General features: G+C 35.5%; 3 protein-coding genes across 5 annotated transcripts; all 3 read left to right on the top strand.

The window, feature by feature from the left end:
• Positions 1 to 12,978: 12,978 nt before the first annotated feature.
• LOC141713356 (putative amino acid permease 7) lies at positions 12,979 to 16,394 on the top strand. 3 transcript variants are annotated; one of them, XM_074516724.1, is made up of 8 exons: positions 12,979 to 13,080; positions 13,187 to 13,356; positions 13,715 to 13,951; positions 14,371 to 14,464; positions 14,599 to 14,813; positions 15,029 to 15,162; positions 15,259 to 15,486; positions 15,697 to 16,394. In XM_074516724.1, the coding sequence occupies exons 2-8, from the start codon at positions 13,242 to 13,244 to the stop codon at positions 16,126 to 16,128; spliced, it is 1,455 nt and encodes a 484-aa protein (XP_074372825.1). In that variant the 5' UTR covers positions 12,979 to 13,080; positions 13,187 to 13,241; the 3' UTR covers positions 16,129 to 16,394. The 3 variants fall into 3 exon arrangements, with proteins under 3 accessions (XP_074372825.1, XP_074372827.1, XP_074372826.1); XM_074516726.1 differs by lacking the exon at positions 12,979 to 13,080 and having other exon boundaries at positions 13,101 to 13,356; positions 15,259 to 15,406; positions 15,697 to 15,892; XM_074516725.1 differs by lacking the exons at positions 12,979 to 13,080; positions 13,715 to 13,951 and having other exon boundaries at positions 13,104 to 13,356.
• Positions 16,395 to 16,515: 121 nt separating this feature from the next.
• Positions 16,516 to 19,983, top strand: LOC141713357 (putative amino acid permease 7). The gene is made up of 7 exons (XM_074516728.1): positions 16,516 to 16,782; positions 17,290 to 17,526; positions 18,426 to 18,519; positions 18,610 to 18,824; positions 18,960 to 19,093; positions 19,168 to 19,395; positions 19,476 to 19,983. The coding sequence occupies exons 1-7, from the start codon at positions 16,671 to 16,673 to the stop codon at positions 19,905 to 19,907; spliced, it is 1,452 nt and encodes a 483-aa protein (XP_074372829.1). The 5' UTR covers positions 16,516 to 16,670; the 3' UTR covers positions 19,908 to 19,983.
• A 1,172-nt stretch (positions 19,984 to 21,155) lies between these two features.
• On the top strand, positions 21,156 to 22,833 carry LOC141713358 (transcription factor MYB80). Its single transcript, XM_074516729.1, has 3 exons — positions 21,156 to 21,732; positions 21,828 to 21,957; positions 22,143 to 22,833. Exons 1-3 carry the CDS (start codon positions 21,600 to 21,602, stop codon positions 22,831 to 22,833), a joined length of 954 nt encoding a protein of 317 aa, XP_074372830.1. The 5' UTR covers positions 21,156 to 21,599.
• The last annotated feature ends 29 nt before the right edge of the window (positions 22,834 to 22,862 follow it).

The following is a 22,862-nucleotide window of genomic DNA, read 5'->3' as shown; positions in this document are numbered from 1 at the left end:
AGCACAGTTATCCTCATAGGATCGAATAGTTACTTGAACAGACATATCACTTATCAGAGTTTAGAAACATATATCAGACAACAATCAGTACTTAAACGTGTATTTCAATTAAGCACAGAATAAAAAAAGAGATTACAATCTGTAAATACTGATCATAAAGTCTGATGCATCAGAACAAAACTAGACAGATTTAGAAAAAGAACCTGAGACCATTCCAAGTTCATTTACCAATCTTGTAAAAGTGGCTTCACATAGTGGTTTTGTGAAGATATCTGCTAGTTGTTGATCTGTTGGAACAAAGTGCAATTCCAATGTACCTTCATCCACATGTTCCCTTATGAAGTGGTACCTGATGCTGATGTGCTTTGTCATAGAGTGTTGAACTGGATTACCTGTCATAGCAATAGCACTTTGATTATCACAGTAAATAGGGATTTTGAAATATGTTAACCCATAATCCAGTAACTGATTCTTCATCCAAAGAATCTGTGCACAACAGCTTCCTGCAGCAATATACTCTGCTTCTGCAGTTGATGTGGAAATTGACTTTTGTTTCTTGCTGTACCAAGAAACCAATCTGCCTCCAAGAAATTGGCAGCTTCCACTTGTGCTTTTTCTGTCAATTTTGCAACCTGCAAAATCTGCATCTGAGTAACCTATTAGTTTAAAATCTGATTCTCTAGGATACCATAATCCCAGAGTAGCTGTTCCTTTAAGATACTTAAAGATTCTTTTTACAGCTGTTAAGTGAGGTTCTCTTGGATATGCTTGAAATCTTGCACAAAGACAGGTAGCATACATGATATCAGGTCTACTAGCAGTTAGATAGAGTAGAGAGCCAATCATACCTCTGTAGTCAGTAATATCTACTGATTTACCGGTATCCTTATCCAGTTTTGTTGCAGTGGCCATAGGAGTGGATGCACTTGAACAATCTTGCATTCCAAATTTCTTCAGCAAGTTTCTGGTGTACTTGGTTTGACAAATAAAAGTGCCTTCTTCATTCTGCTTGACTTGAAGGCCCATAAAATAGCTAAGTTCCCCCATCATACTCATCTGATATCTTGACTGCATTAGTTTGGCAAACTTCTTGCAAAGTTTGTCATTTGTAGATCCAAAAATGATATCATCAACATAAATCTGAACCAGAAGTAAGTCCTTTCCATGGTTGAGGTAGAACAGTGTTTTGTCTATTGTTCCTCTGTTGAATCCACTTTCCAGAAGAAACTGAGCTAAAATCTCATACCATGCTCTAGGAGCTTGCTTAAGTCCATTAAGTGCTTTATCAAGCCTGTAGACATAATCTGGATGTTTGGTATCTACAAAGCCTGGAGGTTGTTCAACATATACCTCCTCCTCCAATTCTCCATTGAGAAAAGCACTTTTCACATCCATTTGAAAGACAGTAAACTTTTTGTGAGCAGTATAAGCCAAAAATATCCTTATGGCTTCTAACCTAGCAACTGGTGCAAATGTTTCATCATAATCAATTCCCTCATGTTGAGAATATCCTTTTGCAACCAGCCTTGCCTTATTCCTTGTAATTATGTCATCACTGTCAGTTTTATTTCTGAATACCCACTTTGTACCAACAACAGATCTATTTTTTGGTCTTGGCACTAGGGTCCAGACTTTGTTTCTTTCAAATTCATTTAACTTTTCCTGCATTGCTTGCACCCAATCAGCATCTTGAAGAGCTTCTTCCACTTTCTTTGGCTCAGTCTGAGAGAGAAAAGAATTGTAGAGACATTCATTTGAAGTACCTGTTCTAGTTCTGACACCTGCATCAGGATTTCCAATTATCAAATCAGGTGTATGTGATTTTGTCCACTTCCTTGCAGATGGAAGGTTTTCTCTAGAACTGGATGCTCCCCCATGATCCATGCTATCTTCATTTTCATTTTCTGATGCTCCCCCTGAAACTATGCTTTCTGAGTTGGATTCTTCAGTATTTAGATTTTCAGCACTATCAGAACTTGGCTTATCAGAACTTGACGAATCAGAACTTGAAGAGCCAGATGCATGTTCTGATGTTTCTTGAGATGTGGTAGGATCTTGAGTATGCTCCCCCTGCATAGGTGCATCTTCCTTTGGCGTAGTCACCACAGTTTCAATAACATCGGAGTTTAGTCCATCAGAGTTTACAGTATCAGGACTTAGACTGTCAGGATTTTCAGTATCAGAATTTGAGTCTTCATTTTCAAATCTCAGCTGATCATGGTCAATGAAATCTTCAAGACCAGTAATCTTCTTGTCATTAAAAGAGACATTGATAGATTCCATGACCACTTTTGTTCTCAAATTATAGACTCTGAAGGCTTTTGTGGAAAGTGGATATCCAACAAAGATTCCTTCATCAGCTTTTAGATCAAACTTTGATAGCTGTTCAGGATGAGTCTTGAGAACAAAACACTTGCATCCAAATACATGAAAATATTTCAGATTTGGCTTCTTTTTCTTCACCATCTCATATGGTGTTTTTCTATGCTTGTTAATGAGTGTTGCATTTTGAGTAAAACAAGCAGTCTGCACAGCTTCAGCCCAGAAATAGGTTGGAAGCTTTGCTTCTTCAAGCATTGTACGTGCAGCTTCAATGAGAGTTCTATTCTTCCTTTCAACAACTCCATTTTGCTGTGGAGTTCCAGGAGCAGAAAATTCATGCTTTATTCCATGGTTTTTGCAGAACTCTTCCATTATCAAATTCTTGAACTCAGTGCCATTATCACTCCTTAAAATTTTTACAGAATCTTTGACCATTTTATCCAGCTGTTTGACATGATCAATCAAGATAGATGCAGTTTCACTTTTTGTGTGCAAGAAATACACCCATGTTTATCTGGTGAACTCATCCACTATGACCAATGCATACTTCTTCTTTGCAATAGACATGACATTTACTGGACCAAATAGATCAACATGTAGTAGATGATAAAGCTCAAGAATTGATGATTCAGTCTTGCTCTTGAATGAAGATTTTCTTTGTTTGGCTTTCTGACAGGAATCACAAAGACCAACAGGAGCAAATACTGACTTTGGCAGTCCTCTCACAAGATTTTTCTTGACCAGTTCATTTATATTGTTGAAATTTAAATGAGAGAGTTTCTTATGCCAATTCCAGCTTTTTTCAATTGATGCTCTGCTCATCAGACAGATTGCAGAACCATCAGTACTTGTTGAAAGCTTAGCTTCATAAATGTTACCATGCCTGTATCCTTTCAGTACAACTTTGCCTTTAGATTTACTCACAATTTCACAGTGTTCTTCAAAGAAATCAACATGATAACCTCTGTCACAGATTTGACTTATACTCAGTAGGTTGTGTTTAAGTCCTGAGACCAGAGCTACTTGTTTAATTATGACATTTCCAAGATTGATATTGCCATATCCCAATGTTTTTCCAATGTTGCCATCTCCATAAGAAACACTTGGGCCAGCTTTCTCCACAAAGTCTGATAGCAGGGCCTTATTTCCAGTCATATGTCCTGAACATCCACTGTCCAGAACTAGAATATTTTTCCTGTTGCCCTGCAATCATAAAGACCACTAATTATTAGTTTTAAGGACCCAGACTTGCTTGGATCCTTTGGCCTTATTAAGTTTGTTAACATTTGCAGCGGATTTAGCATCAGAGTTTATGTTAACATTTTTCTTATCAGAACTTACACTATCAGACTATAAATCAGAATTTACACTAGAAGGAACAATGGAAACTTTCTTCAAAGAAGGTTTTATTTGATAATAATCATAGTACAAGCTATGATATTCCTTACAAGTATAAATGGAATGCCATAAACTACCACAATGAAAACAAGGATTTTGTGGTTTGTATCTAACAGACTGACTCTTAACTCCTGATTTTGAAGGTAAGGAGTTAATATTCTTATTCTTCCTGCAAAAAGAAGCCAGATGGTTAGAACTTCCACAGTTATGACATGTTTTCCTAGGAGCATCAGGAACAGGTTTATAATTATTGCTTTTATTCACACCTTCCTTTCCATTCCTATTTTTCCTAGGTGATTTTACCTTGTTTGCATTCTTAACATCTTTCAGCTTATGCTTAAGCTGCTTCTTTGTCATTAAGCCTATGTTCACTTCAGCTGTCTTTTCCTGTTTTAGTTTGTCAGAAGTTAATTCCTTTGTAACTTCTGATTTCTTATTTTCAGACTTTACAGTTACAAACTTAACAGGTTTTAACTTTGGCTTTTGCTTATCAACAGGCTTAATTTCTTCAGTTCCTTTATCATTCTTATCTTCTCTATAACCTAAGCCCTCTTTCCAGTTTCCACTACTTAGCAAATTTTAAGTTGTTTTGCCAGAGTTAGTCCAAGTCCTGATAATCTCTCTTTCCTTTTCTAACTCAGTTTTTAGAGATTCATTCATTTTTAGCACTTCATCCCTAACATAGAAAGCATCATCTCTATCCTTCTGAGTTTGATGGAACATGACTAACTCTTTTTCTAAGAAATCATTTTCTTAAATGCAAGATTTTCAGAAGTTAATCTTTCACATGTTAAAGTTTGATCTCTATAACTAACAAACATGGTTTTAAGATATCTTCTCAACTCATTAATATCATCAGTATGAAAAGCATAAGTAGTCTGAGGTACCTTTATTTCAGCAGCTTCAGAACTGCTCTCAGCACTTTCTTTATCAGCATTTGCCATCAATGCATAGTTTTCCTCACTTTCAGAGTCTGAGGTGTCTATCCAACTTTTCTGCTTTGTGACAAGAGCCTTGCCTTTGTCACCCTTTACCTTCTTGCAATCAGGAGATATGTGGCCTTTCTCACCACAGTTATAGCATTTAACATTGGTGTAATCTCCTCTGTCAGACTTTCCTCCTCTGCCTTCAGATCTTCTGAAATTCTTCTTATCAGAACTTATGCCTTTCCTGGAAAACTTCTTTCCCTTTCTGAACTTCCTGTATGCAATCTTTGTGATTCCTTTCACCATAAGAGCACACAGCTTCATCATCTCCTCATCAGGATCAGTCTCAGGCAAGCTTTCAGAATCTGAGTCATCATCACTTTCAGAACTTGATGACTCAGTTTCAGACTTTATGACAAGAGCTTTACCCTTGTCTTTCCTTGAGGAAGCTGCTTTGGGGAATTCTTCTTCAGCCTTAAGAGCAACTGTCCTTGACTTTCCTCCTTTCCTCTTGCTTCTTTGTTCCATCTCAAGCTCATGAGTCTTGAGCATACCATAGATTTCGTCAAGAGTTGTTTCATCAAGATTATAGTTGTCTCTTATTGTCGTTGCCTTCAAATCTTAGCATTCAGGAAGAGCTAACAGGAACTTAAGGCTTGAATCTTCAAGATCATACTCTTTATTAATCAATGACAAATCATTCAAAAGTTTGACAAATCTATCATATAAATCATTCAATGACTCATTAGTCTTTGAGTCAAAGTGTTCATACTCTTGAGTGAGTATTGTCTTCATGTTCTTCTTAATTATCTCCGTTCCCTGACACCTTATTTCCAGAGCATCCCATATCTCCTTAACAGTCTTGCAGTTGATTACCCTGTTTGACATTACATTATCAATGGCACTATGCAGTAAGTGTCGTACCTTGGCATCCTTAGCAATTGATGTTATATCTGCAGCAGTATAATCACTCTTCTCCTTTGGTACGGTCTTTGCTGCTTCACCTGCAACTGTAACTGCGAGCTTGGTTGGTTTGTGAGGGCCTTCCTTGATTCTATCAAGGTATTCTGGATCTGTTGCTTCCAGGAACATGGTCATCCTTACCTTTCATATGGGATATTCAGATGGTCTCAGTATGGGAACCCTGATAGTCTCATACCGACTTTGAATTTGTGGCTTTGGAGGTTCTTCAGTTTTGGTAGGCTTAGTTGGAGTTTCTGTGTCAGACATGATTGTGTATGGATCTTTAGCTGTATGTGTGTTAACAGATTGGCTCTGATACCACTTGTTAGGTCACACACACTGTAGAGGGGGTGAATACAGTGTATAATACAATCAAATCGAACTTTAATATATTAAGTAACAGAAAACAAACTTTATTGAAACAATAAACTCTGTTACAGTATGGAACTGTTACCTCTCAGTGATGAACAAATATCACGAGAGCTGCTAGGGTTATAATGAATAATCTTCTCGAATATATTAACACTTTTAGTGTAAACCCTATGTCTGTGTTTATATACTACACAGTTACAAGATAATTGCTAATTGATATGGAATATAATTCTGCTTCCTAAAATATATCAATCAGATATCTTTTCTTCCAAGTATTCCATTCTTCACGAAATTCCTTCTTCATGCATATCTCTTCTTATGTTTATCTCGATCTTCTTTCCTTTAATCAGCTACTGTCCTTCTCTGATCATCCTTCAGCACTTAAGTTCTGATATCTAACTTCTGATGATTATCTCCTGATAATATAAGTACTGATATCCTTAAGTCCTGACTTCCAGTATAAGTACTGATCAACAGTTAAGTACTGATTTGTCCTGTTAAGTAAGATCTGAAATCTAAACATAAATTATATTAGCCATGACATTATCAAATATATCTAACAACAGTGTTCTTCAAAGAAATCCACATGATAACCTTTGTCACAGATTTGACTAACACTCAGCAGATTGTGTTTAAGTCCTGAGACTAGAGCTACTTTTTCAATGATGACATTCTCAAGATTGATATTGCCATATCCCAGAATTTTTCCCATGTTGCCATCTCCATAAGAAACACCTGGGCCAGCTTTCTCCACAAAATCTGATAGCAGGGCTTTGTTTCCAGTCATATGTCCTGAACATCCATTGTCCAGAACTAGGATGTTTTTCCTGTTGCCCTGCAATCACAAAGACCACTAATGATTAGTTTTAAGGACCCAGAATTGCTTGGATCCTTTGGCCTTATTAAGTTTGTTAACATTTGCAGCGGATTTAACATCAGAGTTTATGTTAACATTTTTCTTATCAAAATTTACAGTATCAGACTTTGCATCAGAACTTACATTTGAAGGAATAATGCTAACTTTCTTTAAAGAAGGTTTTATTTGATAATAATCATAGTACAAACTATGATATTCCTTACAAGTATAAATGGAATACCATAAACTACCACAATGAAAACAAGGATTTTGTGGCTTAAACCTAACAGACTGACTCTTAACTCCTGACTTAGAAGGTAAGGAGTTTATATTCTTATTCTTCCTGCAAAAAGAAGTCAGATGGTTAGAATTTCCACAGTTATAACATTTCTTTCTAGGAGCATTAGGAATAGGCATATAATTATTACTTTTATTCACACCTTCCTTTCCATTCCTATTTTTTCTAGGTGGTTTTACCTTGTTTACATCCTTAATCTCTTTCAGCTTATACTTAAGCTGCTTCTTAGTCATTAAGCCTATGTTAACTTCAATTATCTTATCCTGTTTTAATTTGTCAGAAGTTGACTCTGCCTTAACTTCTGTCTCAGTATCTTTCATCTTTTCAGAATCAGACTTTACAGATTTAGCTACAAACTTAACAGGATTTAACTTTGGCTTAGTAGTTTGTTTAACAATAATTGGCTTAATTTGTTCAGTTCCTGTTTCACTTTATCATCTCCATAACCTAAGCCCTCTTTCCAGTTTCCACTACTTAGCAAATTCTGAGTTGTTCTGCCAGAGTTAGTCCAAGTCCTGATAATCTCTCTTTCCTTTTCTAACTCAGTTTTTAGAGATTGATTCAATTTTAACACTTCATCTCTAACGTAAAAAGCATCATCTCTTTCTTTTGGAGTTTGATGGAACATAACTAACTCTTTTTCTAAATAGTCATTCCTTTTCTTAAAAGCCAGATTTTCAGAAGTTAACCTATCACAAGTTAAAGTTTGATCTCTATAACTAATGAATATGGTTTTAAAATAAGATCTCAACTCAGTAATATCATCAGTATGAAAAGCATAAGTTGTTTGAGGTACCTTTAACTCAACAGCTTCAGAACTGCTATCAGCATTTGCCATCAAGCCATAGTTCTCCTCATGTTCAGAATCTGAAGTGTCTGTCCAGCTTTTCTTCTTTGTGACAAGTGTCTTGCCTTTGTCAATTTTTTCTTTCTTGCAATCAGGGGATATGTGGCCTTTCTCACCACAATTGTAGCATTTAACATTTGACTAATCTCCTCTGTCAGACTTTCCTGCTTTTCCTTCAGATTTTCTGAATCCCCTATCTTTGTGATGCCCTTCACCATAAGAGCACACAATTTCATCATCTCTTCATCAGCATCCATCTCAGATAGACTTTCAATTTCTGAAACCTCATCACTATCAGAACTTGATGACTCAGTATCAGACTTTGTGATGAGAGCCTTTCATTTGCCTTTATTTGAGACAACCACTTTGGGGGATTCCTCCTCAGCCTTAAGAGCAACTTTTCTTGACTTTCTCCCATGCCTCTTGCTTCTTTGATCCATCTCAAGTTCATGAGTTTTGAGCATACCATAAATTTCATCAAGAGTTATTTCATCAAGAGCATAGTTGTCTCCTATAGTAGTTGTCTTCAAATCCCAACTTTCAGGAAGAGCTAAAAGGAATTTAATATTAGTATCTTCAAGATCATATTCCTTATCCGCCAGTGACAGGTCATTCAAGAGTTTGACAAATCTGTCATATAAACCAGTTAATGACTCATCAGGTTTTGAGTCAAAGTGTTCATATTTTTGAGTGAGTATAGTCCTCATGTTCTTCTTATTTGAGTCAGTTCCCTGGCATCTTGTCTCCAAGGCATCCCATATCTCCTTTGCAGTCTTGCAGTTAATTACCCTATTTGACATGACATTATCAATGGCACTATGCAGCAAATATTTTACCTTTGCATCCTTGGCAATAGATGAGATATCTTCAGCTGTATATTCACTTTTCTCCTTTGGTACAGTATGTGTTGGCTGATCTGCAACTACAACAGAGAGCTTGGTTGGCTTATGTGGTCCTTCATTAATTCTGTCAAGGTATTCTGGATCTGTAGCTTCCAGAAACATAGTCATCCTTACTTTCCATATGGGATACTCAGAAGGTTTCAGTATGGGAACCCTAATGGTCTCATATCGATTATGGATTTGAGTCTTTGGAGTTTCTTCAGTTTTGGTGGGCTTGGTTGGAGTTTTCACTTCTTCAGATATGATTGTTTTGGATCTTTACTGTATATGTGTTAACAAATTGCTCTGATACCACATGTTAGGTCACACACACTGTAGAAGGGGGTTGAATACAGTGTCTACTACAATCAAATCGAATTAAGAACACAAGTATGAAATACAGAATAATCTTATTAATAAAACAGTATTACAATGGAACCATTCTCTCTCAGTGATAAACAAATATCACGAGAGCTGCTAGGGTTACAATGAATAATATTCTCGATTAGGATAACACTTATAGTGTAAACCCTATGTTGTGTTTATATAGATACACAGTTACAAGATAAACTTCTAATTGATATCGAACATAAGTCTGCATCCTAAAATATATCAACTAGTTATCTTTTCTTCCAAGTATTATATTCTTCATAGAATTCTTCTCCATACATATCTCTTATTGTGTTTGCCTTAATCTTCTTTCTTTCAATCAGCCGCATTCCTTATCTGAACGTCTTCTTAAGTCCTGATATTATCTCCTGATAAATATCTTCTGATATCTTAAGTTCTGATAACTTAAGTTCTGATATCTTAAGTTCTGAATTCAGTATAAGTACTGATTTCCAGTTAAGTCATGATTTGTCCTGTTAGTTAAGATCTGAAAACTAAACACAAATCATTATTAGACATGATATCACAAATATATCTAACATAGTACATTTCTGCATATTGTAATGCCTTAGAGAACTAGATGTTGCAAAATGTTTTAAGTCATGTTGACTACTAGATTGATATGCAAGATAGGTTGGCTAACTGTAAATATTAGATGCCTTATAATCTTGTATAAGTGAAATAGAGTTAAGTGCTATGAAGATGCTCTCAACGGATGTTCCACAAGGTTTCAACGGATGATCAACTAGAGCTTCAACGGATGATCCAACCAGACTCTCAACGGATGATCCAACAAAGTCTCAACGGATGATCCACAAACTTTCAACGGATGATCAAATTCAAAAGCAGTTGATAGTGACTTGACAGTCACATGCGTTGATTGTATACAAATGGAATGTGACAACCTATTTACAGGTTTTAGAGAACAAAGAAGCATTTTTATTTCCATGCTAAACTGCAGATATTCAAAAATGCTGGATAGAGAAATGAAAAAGCATGTAATTAGACTAAGAAACATTTTATCTTATTTGTTTGTCTTTTTATCATGTAACTTGATGATATATAAACCACGGATAGCAAGCAGAACAAAATAAAAGTTAGTAAGCAATTACCAGAGAAATAAAAAAAGCTATATCTGTAAAGGATTTCTCTGTTCTTTTTAAGTTCAACTTGTAAGTAGCTGTGTGCAAATTTTGCATCACAGAGTTCTCAAAGTTATATATATCTCTGGTGGAAAAGTTCAATCCACCCAAAAGTTTTTAAATACTTGTATTTGATTACTTTGTGTTTGATTTCTTCAATACTTTCATTCTGCACCTTAGCTAAATCAAACACAATTATATATTCAAGGTAGAACAGTTCTTAAAATCCAAAAAGAAGCCAGAATTACATTCAACCCCCCCCTCTGTAATTCTTTATTAGATTATTTGGGAATAACAAAAAGTTTTTGTACTTTGAGGGTTACTGTGCATTTTTGGTGATACTTTAAAAGGCAAAGTGTTATAAATCCTATTTAAATACGTCAACATTCTATAGGAACACAAGGCATAACAAGTAACTCAAAACACTCATAAAGAAGTTTCCTATTTTCAATACTAAAAAATACAATAACTTTATGTATTTCATCAAAAATGGTATGTCATACTAGTGCTTTGATCACAATGTATCCTTAGAGTAGCATTGAGGATGATATAGGTTGGGATGGTGTAGCGTCAAAATCAACATCTGTCTCAAATTTTCGGAATTGATTGCAAAATAACTAGGGTTGTAAATTGATGCAGACTGTCTGATATCTGACTCGAAAATATGATACATGTCTCATATCCGTTTTATAAACGATCCAAATCTATTGTAAGCCCAAATTAAATATGATCATGAGTACTCATTTACTCGCTCAAATTAAGTCTCATATTATTTTCTATAAAATGACCCTAACTGAATATCCGATTATGATCCATGGCTATTGATTTGACCCTAAATATATAATATTTGTTAGCCCCTTATATTTCTAAGTAAATTTTCATTTTATAATTTTTAATATCTTATGCAAGTTTTAATTTCCTACAAAATATGATTTACCGTGATAAATTATATATATAGGCATTTGTTCAAATGAAAATAAAGCTTAAAATGAAAACCAGAAACTAATCTACATGCTTAGATCAATCTAATCTAATGGCCCACTATTTTTCTCTGTCTCTCAACGATCGATTTGCATAGCATATGTGAAATATTTCGACGTGATTTAGATATTATTTTATTTAAATTTTTAGTTTTCATTATAAGAATATTTCTAGTGGAACATCACTCTCTCTCTATATATATAATATGTATGTATATATTTAGATAAATTTCATTTATTTTTTAAGAATTATATTTTTTTATTGTAGGGAACCCGCAGCCGCTACCCTTTGGGTGCGCACTGGGTAAACCCCACGGACTCACGTAATAACCTGCAAATCATGTGAACCAAGATAAACCGCATTTAAACGACAGACTTTGACTCATGAGGTATAATCATAAATTCTCTCCCCATTAGATTCGAATTTGTGACTAAGTGAATAGTTATCCCCTCTTTAAGCATCTGAGTCAACCCTTGTTGGCTGTTTATTTTATACTAAATGATAATCATCTAAATAATTGAAATAAAAAATATACTTAATATTATTGGATCATATTTGACTCGTATCTAGTGAATCATAAACTATCAAGATCCGTTTTGACTCATATTCGGTTTAGATCTTAATCTCATATAGCTAGGATCAGTTTGTTATAATATGATTCAAATCCAAAAATCTGGACACACTAAAAATAAAATAATACGCCAGAATACATGAGTGTGTACACGGTCCCGGTAACCAAGTTAAAGTTTTAGGGGCTACAAGTATACGGGATAAAATCACGGTACCGTGCTATTCTTCTCTCCTTGGTTTAATAATGCACAAAAGAGAGTACTACTCTATCAAAACTCAAGCAATTTGGAGCGACAACTCTGGACAGCTGCTATTTATGAATAACTGGAGCCAAAACCGTTGAACAAATATTTAATGAATGTTCATTTACACAATGGATTTTCAATAAAATATCTCAGCGAATCAGTTTTTCATCACCAAATGATTGGAACTCTTGATTGAGTCTGCTGTACACACTTAACAAAACTGACATTGAAAGTACCATTAAAGTCCTCATCTTTCAAGTAGGGTGCAATCAAATATGGCACAAAACAAACAAATGATACCACAATGATGAATATGCCAACCATAGTCAGCTTATCAACTCCTGCAAGCAGCTCATTAATATGTGCATGCTACTCTCTTCAAATGGTTTGAATAGGAATGTAACAAAAATCCAGGCTTGATTTTTCGGAGTAGAGACACAATTTTATATTGTAATCTTGTAACTTTGTCACATTGATTGTTATGTTTGGTTGTATTCATCATTCTGTTTTTTGATATATCAGATGTTTGTCCCTGATCTTTAGTTTTTCTTCACCTTGTAAATATTTTTATTTTTAAAGCAAAAAAGAAGTTAATAACTAAAAATTAAATATGTAAAAACAAAACCTAAAAATATACAAACTAAAATATGAAAGGACTTGATATTTTAACCCGATTTTCGATTAATTTAGACATTTCATTTAGTCCTTCAATTTTTAGAACACTAATTATGACATCTCGGGTTTAAACTTAAGGGGTCCATGTTCCAAATTGTTTTGTAGCTGCAAGAAAATATTGTAGCTAGAAGTAATCAGATACTAGTCAGTTCTAAATGGGCCCAAATTGATAACATTAGATCAAAATATCTGGGTAATATTGGAATCTGACTAGGTTAGTCAATTCTTGAATCATAAACACCTACCTCCGAGTTTCTAATAATACACAAAAATTATGCATTTACTTAAAAGATTCTTTCTATATATGTATTGATGTGCAGGTACATTTCAATGTCAGCAGCAGAATAATTAAAAAGATACATTAGTACAGTAGCCATGGGAGAACATAAAGAAGAAGAGGATCATCATCTTTTACTGCCCAACTCAACTGAACTCTCTTCTTCTTCTTCTTCAAATTCACCTCTCCATCCTACAGTTGTCATCCGCACTGGTTTTGACTTTTCTCACTCTTTTCATTTTCATCTAAACTTGCTTCTTAATTATTTTGGTTAATGATCTTTTAAGTTTTTATGTTTGTACCAATATACTCACCGCCCCTAGTTCAAAACTGTTTCTTTTTGCACCTAAAGTGCCGAAAAAGTTTTTTTTTTTTTTTACTATAGGACTGGTCGATTACGCCGTTTTTTTATTATTTTTCCGGTCCAAAGATAAAAATATACGTTTTTGAACCACAGGGGTCCTTAAGGCTTAAAAGTTCATTAAGCTTAATTATTTTCGTCTTTGATTTTTAGTATTGGTTAGTAATCTTGACTGAGTATTTAGGCTTGTTTGATTTGTGTGAAATGAAGGAAACATATGGACCGCTGTGGCACATATAATAACAGGAGTAATAGGGTCAGGAGTGCTGTCTCTGGCCTGGAGTATGGCACAGCTTGGTTGGATTGCTGGTCCTTTATCCATGTTTTCCTTTGCACTCATGAGTCTTCTTTCTGTTTTTCTTTTATGCGAATGCTATCGATCTCCTGACCCTGATTTCGGACCCTCCAGAAATGGTACTTACATGGATGCTGTTAAGGCCATTTTGGGTGAGGAACAATAATACTGGCTCTTATTGGATTCATGCTACTACACGATACCTTATGTTCCTCGTAATATAATGTATCTGCATTTTAAGTGATACTAGGTGGTTATGCATCTAAGTGTTCTACTGTGTCAATTCCTACGGTTTAATGAGATTTAAGCAGATTAAGCCTTTGTGATAAATTTCAGTTGTCCACTGCATATGCATTACACTTTCTTACAAAAGAGTAAACCATCTTAAAGCCATGCTATTGAAATCTAAAGTCCACAAATTTTGAGTAGTTAGTTTTAACGGCCATTACTGACGAAGTTTTAACTCTTTATTTTTCGTCTTCCATTGGTGATGCTAGCATATCTTGTTTACCCCAAACGAGTTTCCTAACTTCTTGCTAAATACTTATTAAAATTATGCATGAGATTTTAGGGAATTGGAGTGTCCGCTTGTGTAATGTACTGTTTCGATTGAATTTATTCAAGACTGGAGTCGTCTATATCATTACATCTGGAACTAGCATGAGGTATGTGAATATCTCCTTCATAAGTAATTACTGTCTTACCATAAGTAATTACTTTATGGGCCGTATGTCCCAATTTGACCGATAATAACTACCTGGATAGAAATCTCATTACATTGCTCTTTTACTTAAAACAGAGCGATTCAGCAATCAAACTGTTATCACAGGGAAGGCCACAAGGCTTCTTGTGAATATGAAGATACTTCTTATATGCTTCTATTCGGAATTGTTCAAATAATTGTCTCTCAGATACCTGATTTTAGTAATACAAAGTGGCTCTCCATTGTTGCTGCTGTCATGTCCTTCACTTATGCGGGTATTGGATCTGTACTTGGCTTGGCGAAAGTAATAGGTATGGCAGAACAATTTTTTCCCGCTTGGTGAAAGTAATAGGTATGGCGGAATAAAGTTTCCTCCTTTTTGATGCTTGTACCGAAGTATATGAATGCAAAGTGAAAACTTGATTTAGCAAAAAGAAAAGTGAAAATATCATGAGATCTGCGAAAATATATATGATACTACAAGTTAACAAGCGAGCTAATTGGGCCAATGTTACTGAGATTGCAGGAGACGGTCAGATCAAAGGTAGCATTCGAGGAGTTCCAGCTGCTACTGCAACTCAGAAAGTATGGTCAAGCTGTCAAGCACTGGGAGACATGGCTTTTGGTTTTGGTTTCTCTTTAATCCTTCTCAATATACAGGTAGAGCGGTCAGCAGAGTGGCTTTTTCATAGACATAATTAGCTAATATTCTAATATGTAAGTTCTATCATATATTTAAACTTCTAAATTGTGAAGGATACTTTGAGATCGCCTCCACAAGAAAAGGTCACTATGAAGAAGGCATCTGTAATTTCAACCAGCATTACGACTTTCTTTTACCTCTGCTGTGGAGGCTTTGGCTATGCAGCTTTTGGGGATTCGACTCCTGGGAACCTCCTTACAGGTTTTGGATTCTATGAACCATACTGGCTTATTGACTTTGCTAATGCTTGCATTGTCCTCCATTTAGTGGGAGGATATCAGGTAAGAAAAGAGAAGCATAATAATCAGAATATCGCTTAGCTTTTTTCATAATTATTTTTCCAATTTCTTTGACATCTATACCATGTTTCAAATCTCTCAGTTAACAGTTTTAGGATTTAATCAAATATTGGGAGTCCAGATGCTATTGTGTACATTGTTGCAGGTTTTTAAAGTGGATTAATGTTATTGTTTTCACGGTCATATTAACAGGTATATTGTCAGCCACAGTTTGCACTTGCAGAAAGATCTCTTGCTGAGAAGTCCCCGGACAGTGTATTTGTCAATAAAAACTTTTCTGTAAAACTTCCATGGTTGCCATCATTTAGTCTAAATCTTCTCAGACTGTGCTTCCGAACGGGTTATGTTGCGTTAACCATAATAATTGGGATGATCTTCCCTTACTTCAACCAAGTTGTTGCAGTAGCTGGAGCTTTAACTTTTTGGCCTTTGGTGATACATTTTCCTTTGGAAATGTACTTGGTGCAGAAAAATATTAGACCTTATTCAGGAAAGTGGGTTGCTCTTCGTGTTTACAGCATCATTGCCTTGCTGGTGGCAATGTTTGCCTTGGTTGGCTCCGTTGAGGGACTTATAAGCGCAAAATTTGGTAGTAATTACGATGCAAGATCGTTAAGAATATGAAACTGATGTATAAAGCTGTAGATTACCTGATAGTAGAAAAAGAAACATTTTAGTTCACTTCACGGTACTGATGTATGTGCCCCCTACACCCTGCACGACTACAGATTAGGCATCTATTCCGTATAAACAAAAATGGTCGATTCAGTATCAACATTTTACTCTTATTTTGAAATTTTTTAATGTAAAATGAAGATGAACTGGAGTTGGACATTTTAGATTGTACTTTACATAAATACAAATATGTATGAATTATTATAAACAAATTGCAAATAAGTGGTGAGCTGTGTATGTGAATATTGGTGAGCTGTATATGTGAAGAACACACATGTAAGATGTGTTTGTGAGCTTGAAAAAACTTTAAAGTAAATGATGATGTTCAAATATATTTTTGAGTTTTTAACATATATTTTTTGAATATTGAAGGGATTTATTTTTTTTCTTTTTTGAGTTTTAAGACAGACACGAATATGATTCCTTTCTCAGTGGGAAGTGGGAACCCGCTACAAACCAAATATCACTGTAGAGTTGACGAGATGTAGTGAATGGACACAGACCAGAGTCCAGACGATGGTCTCACTCCTTTACTGCACAACTCAACAGGCCTCTCTCCTCCTTCAAATGCATCTCTCCACACTACCCTCGTCAACCGCAATGGTCTCTCTCTCTGTCTCTCTCTCTGTCTCTCTCTCGCTCTCTCCCCCCTCTCCCTCTCTCTCTCTCTCCCCCTCTCCCCTTCTCTCTCCCTCCCCAGTACATAAATGTAATCATGATATATATGTGTGCTGCTGTTGATTTATTTGCTTATACTTGAACTGAGTTACTTTTGTTTCATGGGTTTTGTATTTGATTTTAGAACAGTTTTCTCTATTTAAATGCATATTTTTATAAGGTATATAGTTAGCTAGGTGAAGTAAACTAATGACTTCCTTGATCTTTATTCTCTCCTCCCTTCCCTCCCCTCTCTCCTTGCCTTTTAATTACTACAAACTTTACATCTCACATTTTATTATTTTCCCTCAAAAGTCAAAAAAAGAAAAAACTATTAAGAAACAATGAAAAATGTAAGAATTTGCAATTAGACAAGTGTAAATGACCAACTGGTTATGGTGCTTAATGTTGAATCAATGTTGATGTGAATCTTTCGTTTTTTTTATAATCAAGGGAACATATGGACTGCTGTGGCACATATAATAACAGGAGTGATAGGATCAGGAGTACTATCTTTGGCATGGAGCATGTCGCAGCTTGGGTGGATTGCTGGTCCTTTATCCATCATTTCCTTCGCACTCATGAGCCTTCTTTCTGCATTTCTCTTATGCGAATGCTACCGCTCTCCTCACCCTGATTTTGGACCCTCCAGGAACGGTTCTTACATGGATGCTGTTAAGGCCATCTTAGGTCAGTCAGAATAATGATGTCTTATCTTGTTATTATCTTCATTCATGTTTCTAAATGATATTTCTAGGAATTTGGTCATTTCTTGGTTTCACACTTAAAGTGTTACCTCATATTGTTAGGTTAGCATTGTAGGACCACTTGTTTAAATTGATGGAAATATAAGGATGTGCATTAGAATTTTTTATGCTACTCTTGTTGTAGAGTTTGTGCAAAAAAAATTTATGTATAATGCAATATGTATTTTGTGCTTTATCCATCTATATCATAACAAGACTATCTCCGCATCATGATTTTGATTGGCTGAATGAAACTGAAGTAAAGCAAATTGATGTAATCGGTTTCCTTTGTCTAGCATTTGACTTTATTAATGCAAGTCTAATGCAAAATGCCTACAGCAATTGTTAAAAATATGGCACAAAGAAGTGAATTTCGATGCTAAAATAGAACTTGTTTTCCGATGCTAATTGCAAAAATGCAACTATCCATATTATTTGGTGATGTATTATTTTAAATGTTATTCATTTCTTGTACTTGGTTGATGACATGGCAATGATAGATATATCCATCTTTAGTTGCATATATCCATCTTTGGCTACAAATTTGGAATGAACTCTGCATTTATGCATACTTACACTCAAGTATGGCATTGGATTGGAGTGACCATTTTATGCATCTAGTTGCATATTATGACAATGCAACTACTTATAGCATTGCATTCGACTTGCCCTTAAACAGTAACTATCTTAAAGCTAGTCTGTTAACATCTAAACACTACAACAAGCTGCCTAGCAAACTGTATTGGCAACATTATACAAGATGCTTCACTTTTTTTGTTAGCATACCGTTTCTTTTTTTATTTTGCAAAATAGCTATAAGCAAGATTTTTCATGGAATTCTAGGGAATTGGAGTGTCTGGTTATGTGATATATTCTTTCGACTGAATTTATTCAAGACTGGAGTTGTCTATATCATTACATCTGGAATCAGCATGAGGTATGTAAATAGCCCATTTGGTGTCAATTACAGCTAACTACTAGACTAGAGATCTCATTTCATTGTCTTATAACTTATCACAATTTACAGGGCAATTCAGCAATCTAACTGTTATCACAAGGATGGGCACAAGGCTTCTTGTGAATATGAAGATACTTCTTATATGCTTATTTTTGGAATTGTTCAAATTTTTGTCTCCCAGATACCTGATTTTAGTGATACAAAGTGGCTGTCCATTGTTGCTGCTATCATGTCCTTCACTTATGCTGGTATTGGATCTGCACTTGGCTTGGCGAAAGTACTAGGTATGGCAGACTAATGTTATCATCATGTTTTTTGCTTGTATTAAATTATATGAATGAATAGTGGTAATTGGACAAGATCTGCACAAGTTTATAGACGAGCTAGTTGCCAAACATTACTGAAATGTCAAATTGCAGGAGATGGACAAATCAAAGGTAGCATTCAAGGAGCTCCAGCTGCTACGAGAGCTCAGAAAGTATGGTCAAGCTGTCAAGCACTGGGAGATGTGGCTTTTGGCTTTAATTACGCTTTAATCCTTCTCAACATACAGGTAGAGGAGTGCAGCTTTCCGATAGACATTATGAATAGGTGATTAACATATCCGTATACTTCTCAATTATGAAGGATACCTTGAGATCTCCTCCAGAAGAAAAGGCCACTATGAAGAAGGCGTCTGTAATTTCAACAAGTATTACAACTTTCTTTTACCTCTGCTGTGGAGGATTTGGCTATGCAGCTTTCGGGAATTCCACTCCAGGGAACCTCCTGACAGGGTTTGGATTCTATGAACCGTACTGGCTTCTTGACTTTGCTAATGCTTGCATCGTTCTCCATTTAGTTGGAGGATATCAGGTGCATACAGAGCTACATATCCTTTTATCTTGCACAATTCTGCAGGTTGTTATGGTAGATTCACTTATTGTTGTTGACAGGTATACAGTCAGCCGCAGTTTGCACTTGCAGAAAGATCTTTTGTTGAGAAGTTCCCAGACAGTGTACTTGTATGTAAAAACTTTCCTGTCAAACTTCCATGGTTGCCATCATTTAGACTTAATCTTCTAAGATTGTGCTTCCGAACGGCTTACGTTGCGTTAACGATTACAATCGGGATGATCTTCCCCTACTTTAACCAAGTTGTTGCTGTAGCGGGAGCTTTTACTTATTGGCCTTTGGTCATACATTTTCCCTTGGAAATGTACTTGGTGCAGAAAAACATTAGACCTTATACAGGGAAGTGGGTTGCTCTTCGGGTCTATAGTGCTATCGCGTTGCTTGTGGCAATGTTTGCATTGGTAGGCTCCATTGAAGGACTAGTAAGTGCAAAATTTGGGAGTAATTATGATTCAAGAGCTCCAAGAATATGAGCTGTATATAGCTGACCATTGCTTGATCATAATGTTTTTAGACGGGAAACAATAATTACAAATTCACTTTTTTTTCTTTTGCTATTTAAGGACAGTAAGTTTTTTTTTGTTGGACCATGAAGAACAGTGCAGGACTACCGATTTGTTTGTTAAACAAGGATTAACTGGATTAAGACGTCGAAAATGAATTATTTCGAATACAGCATGGTGTCTAAGAACGAACAAATTATTTCGAATACAGTGGAATGTCTAAAAATAAATGGGTGAAATACCTAAATAACAATGCTCAAAATACCTATTATTAGAATTTTGAATTGACCAAATTATTCACTAGATACTCCATTTTATCAGCTTGATACTCCACTTAACAAGGAGTACCAGTAACAAGATGATACTCCTTTGTTAGTGAAAATTGTTAAATTTTATAATTATTAAATTTCACTTTTATTCAATTTTTAAATATTTCTAAATCTCAAATGGGAAATTGTTAAAACATAAAATTTTAAAATTTTAAGATATGGTACATGTTTAAATAATAAATATTGAATAAATATATAATTTTTTTAAAAAAAATATAATGCTCCAATGACGGGAGAGTATCGGTGAGTATCAGTCATGATACTTTACTTTACTAACAAAGGAGTATCATACTCCACTAAAAGTGACGTATTATCATAATTCTCAGTCAAGTATTTTTTGGATATTTAGTACATCTTATTTTAGAATGAGTATTTTGGGTAAAAGGACATTTAAAAAGAATTATTTTGATATTTTTTCAAAAAAGAAATTTCCATTCTAGACATTTCGAATTTCATTTCATAATTCTGTATTTAAAGCAAAATTTGTTTCCTAATTCATGATTTTTTTTTTGTCTGACCAACAATCTCACAATTTCACTTAATACATTTTAACTTACGATATTTGTCGAACCAACAATCTCACCCTTTCGTAAATTCCTACTCAACACATATTGACTTGTGTATTTGTTTGGATGTTAATATAGGGATGGCATAACTTAACACAAAACATATCTTAGTTAAAAATTAATGATGATCACGAACAAATTTTGGTGGTTTAATTTATTCAAGCTGAGACCAACCCATCTTGAAGGAAAGCTTTGTAATGTAGATATATTTGAACTTTGTTTAATCGCTGAGAAACAAGAAAATTCCCTCTTTTTCTTCAATCAAGATTCAATACTCTTTTTTCTATGTTTTATTGATTTATACAAGGAAAAATACAGTGGGTAATCAATTTCTATCCACATTCAATAAAAAAAAATGAATATTTTAAAACACGTATTAACGAAAATGAACAGTATATGTCTTGCATAAATCCGAACCCAGGAGGTCGAGAGAAAGAGGAGTTGACCAGGTGTAATGTGGGTGAGGTACCGGTCGTCCTCTCACACGCACGGCAGCGTTGAATTCTTTATTCAAGTCATGCACAATTCCCCCTCTTTAGGCCCTGCTTGTATGCATGACTATGTATGTAGTGACTCTTTTAGTTCCATAGCTTGTAACTAGAATTTAACCGGCCTCTAATTGTTATTTATTTATACCCCACCCCTCTTCACTTGTATATCACTCATACTCCCCAACTGCAAACAAACCACACCCCCCTACTTTTCTATTAATAATTAATCTCTAACAGAAACTAAAAAGGATTTGTTCCCGGTAGTCTTTAAAAGAGATGGGACGCCTTCCGTGCTGCGAGAAGGACAATGTCAAGAGAGGACAATGGACTCCTGAGGAAGACAACAAGCTCTCTTCCTACATTGCTCAGCACGGCACCCGCAATTGGCGCCTCATTCCTAAGAATGCTGGTTCCTTTTCAATTTTATTATGTTTATTAAATATTAAAAATAAATTTAAAAAAAAAAAAACAGTGTTGTAATTACTGTGATGGTTTCACTTCTAGGCCTCCAAAGATGTGGGAAAAGTTGTAGGTTGCGCTGGACTAATTATCTACGCCCCGACCTCAAACACGGACAATTCTCTGTTGATGAAGAACACGCCATAGTCAAACTTCATTCTGTTGTTGGCAACAGGTACGTACACCACTTGCCATATTCCAACATTCTCCTGCTTAAATTCCACCTCTCTCCGCTTTAAATCTATACTATGTCTAGAAATAAATGTTTGTGATTCATTGTGTGTGTTGGTGGTGTACCGTATATAGGCCTGTCCTCTAACCCCCGTCCAATTTCCTGGTCTCTAAATTCGGGAACAACAGATGGTCCCTTATTGCTGCTCAACTTCCTGGGCGCACCGACAACGATGTAAAAAACCACTGGAACACCAAGCTCAAGAAGAAACTTTCAGGGATGGGAATTGACCCTGTTACTCATAAGCCCTTCTCCCACCTCATGGCAGAAATAGCCACTACTCTTGCTCCGCCACAACTGGCTAATCTGGCAGAAGCAGCACTAGGATGCTTTAAAGACGAGATGCTTCATCTACTTACCAAGAAACGTATAGATTTTCAACCACAACACTCTGGTGGAACATCATCTCTCAACGACAAATCACCCACTGCTTATAACAGCAGCAAACAAGAGGTCAAAGATGACACTATTGATATATCGAGGGCAATCATTCAAGAGCCTGAAATGATACCTTCAAATAAACCTTGGGATTCAACAGGAGCAACCCCTGCAAGCTTCACTTTCCCTGCATCTGTTTCTGGATTTCACTATGGTGCTTCATCTTTTGGGAATGAAACAAATGGATCTCCATGGAGTCAGTGCACCGGAAGCACTTGCCCAACAGGGGATGAGCAGGGTCACATGCATGGGAAGCTTAAGCATGAAAATGGCGATGAATCTGAAGAAGGCAAGGAAACAAGGGACGGGTCCAGTATTTTCAATTCAGATTGCGTTTTGTGGGATCTACCCTCAGATGATCTAATAAATCCCATGGTTTAAATGAGTTCACTTGAAACTTTAAGAGGCCA

This window comes from Apium graveolens, chromosome 3 (assembly GCF_009905375.1).
Source record: "Apium graveolens cultivar Ventura chromosome 3, ASM990537v1, whole genome shotgun sequence".
In the NCBI taxonomy this organism is placed as follows: Eukaryota; Viridiplantae; Streptophyta; class Magnoliopsida; order Apiales; family Apiaceae; genus Apium; species Apium graveolens.
The sequence above is the reverse complement of the archived record's forward strand: the minus strand, read 5'-3'. Positions and strand labels throughout refer to the sequence as shown.

Bases quoted from the DNA above. Each gene is read 5' to 3' on its own strand.
- LOC141713358 (XM_074516729.1), top strand. From the start codon at position 21,600: ATGGGACGCCTTCCGTGCTGCGAGAAGGACAATGTCAAGAGAGGACAA. The intron at 21,733-21,827 runs GTTCCTTTTCAA...TTTCACTTCTAG, and splicing joins CCTCATTCCTAAGAATGCTG to GCCTCCAAAGATGTGGGAAA. The intron at 21,958-22,142 runs GTACGTACACCA...CGGGAACAACAG, and splicing joins CATTCTGTTGTTGGCAACAG to ATGGTCCCTTATTGCTGCTC.
- LOC141713356 (XM_074516724.1), top strand. From the start codon at position 13,242: ATGGGAGAACATAAAGAAGAAGAGGATCATCATCTTTTACTGCCCAAC. The intron at 13,952-14,370 runs GTGAGGAACAAT...ATGAGATTTTAG, and splicing joins TGCTGTTAAGGCCATTTTGG to GGAATTGGAGTGTCCGCTTG. The intron at 15,163-15,258 runs GTAGAGCGGTCA...TAAATTGTGAAG, and splicing joins TAATCCTTCTCAATATACAG to GATACTTTGAGATCGCCTCC.
- LOC141713357 (XM_074516728.1), top strand. From the start codon at position 16,671: ATGGACACAGACCAGAGTCCAGACGATGGTCTCACTCCTTTACTGCAC. The intron at 16,783-17,289 runs GTCTCTCTCTCT...TTTATAATCAAG, and splicing joins TACCCTCGTCAACCGCAATG to GGAACATATGGACTGCTGTG. The intron at 18,825-18,959 runs GTATGGCAGACT...GTCAAATTGCAG, and splicing joins TGGCTTGGCGAAAGTACTAG to GAGATGGACAAATCAAAGGT.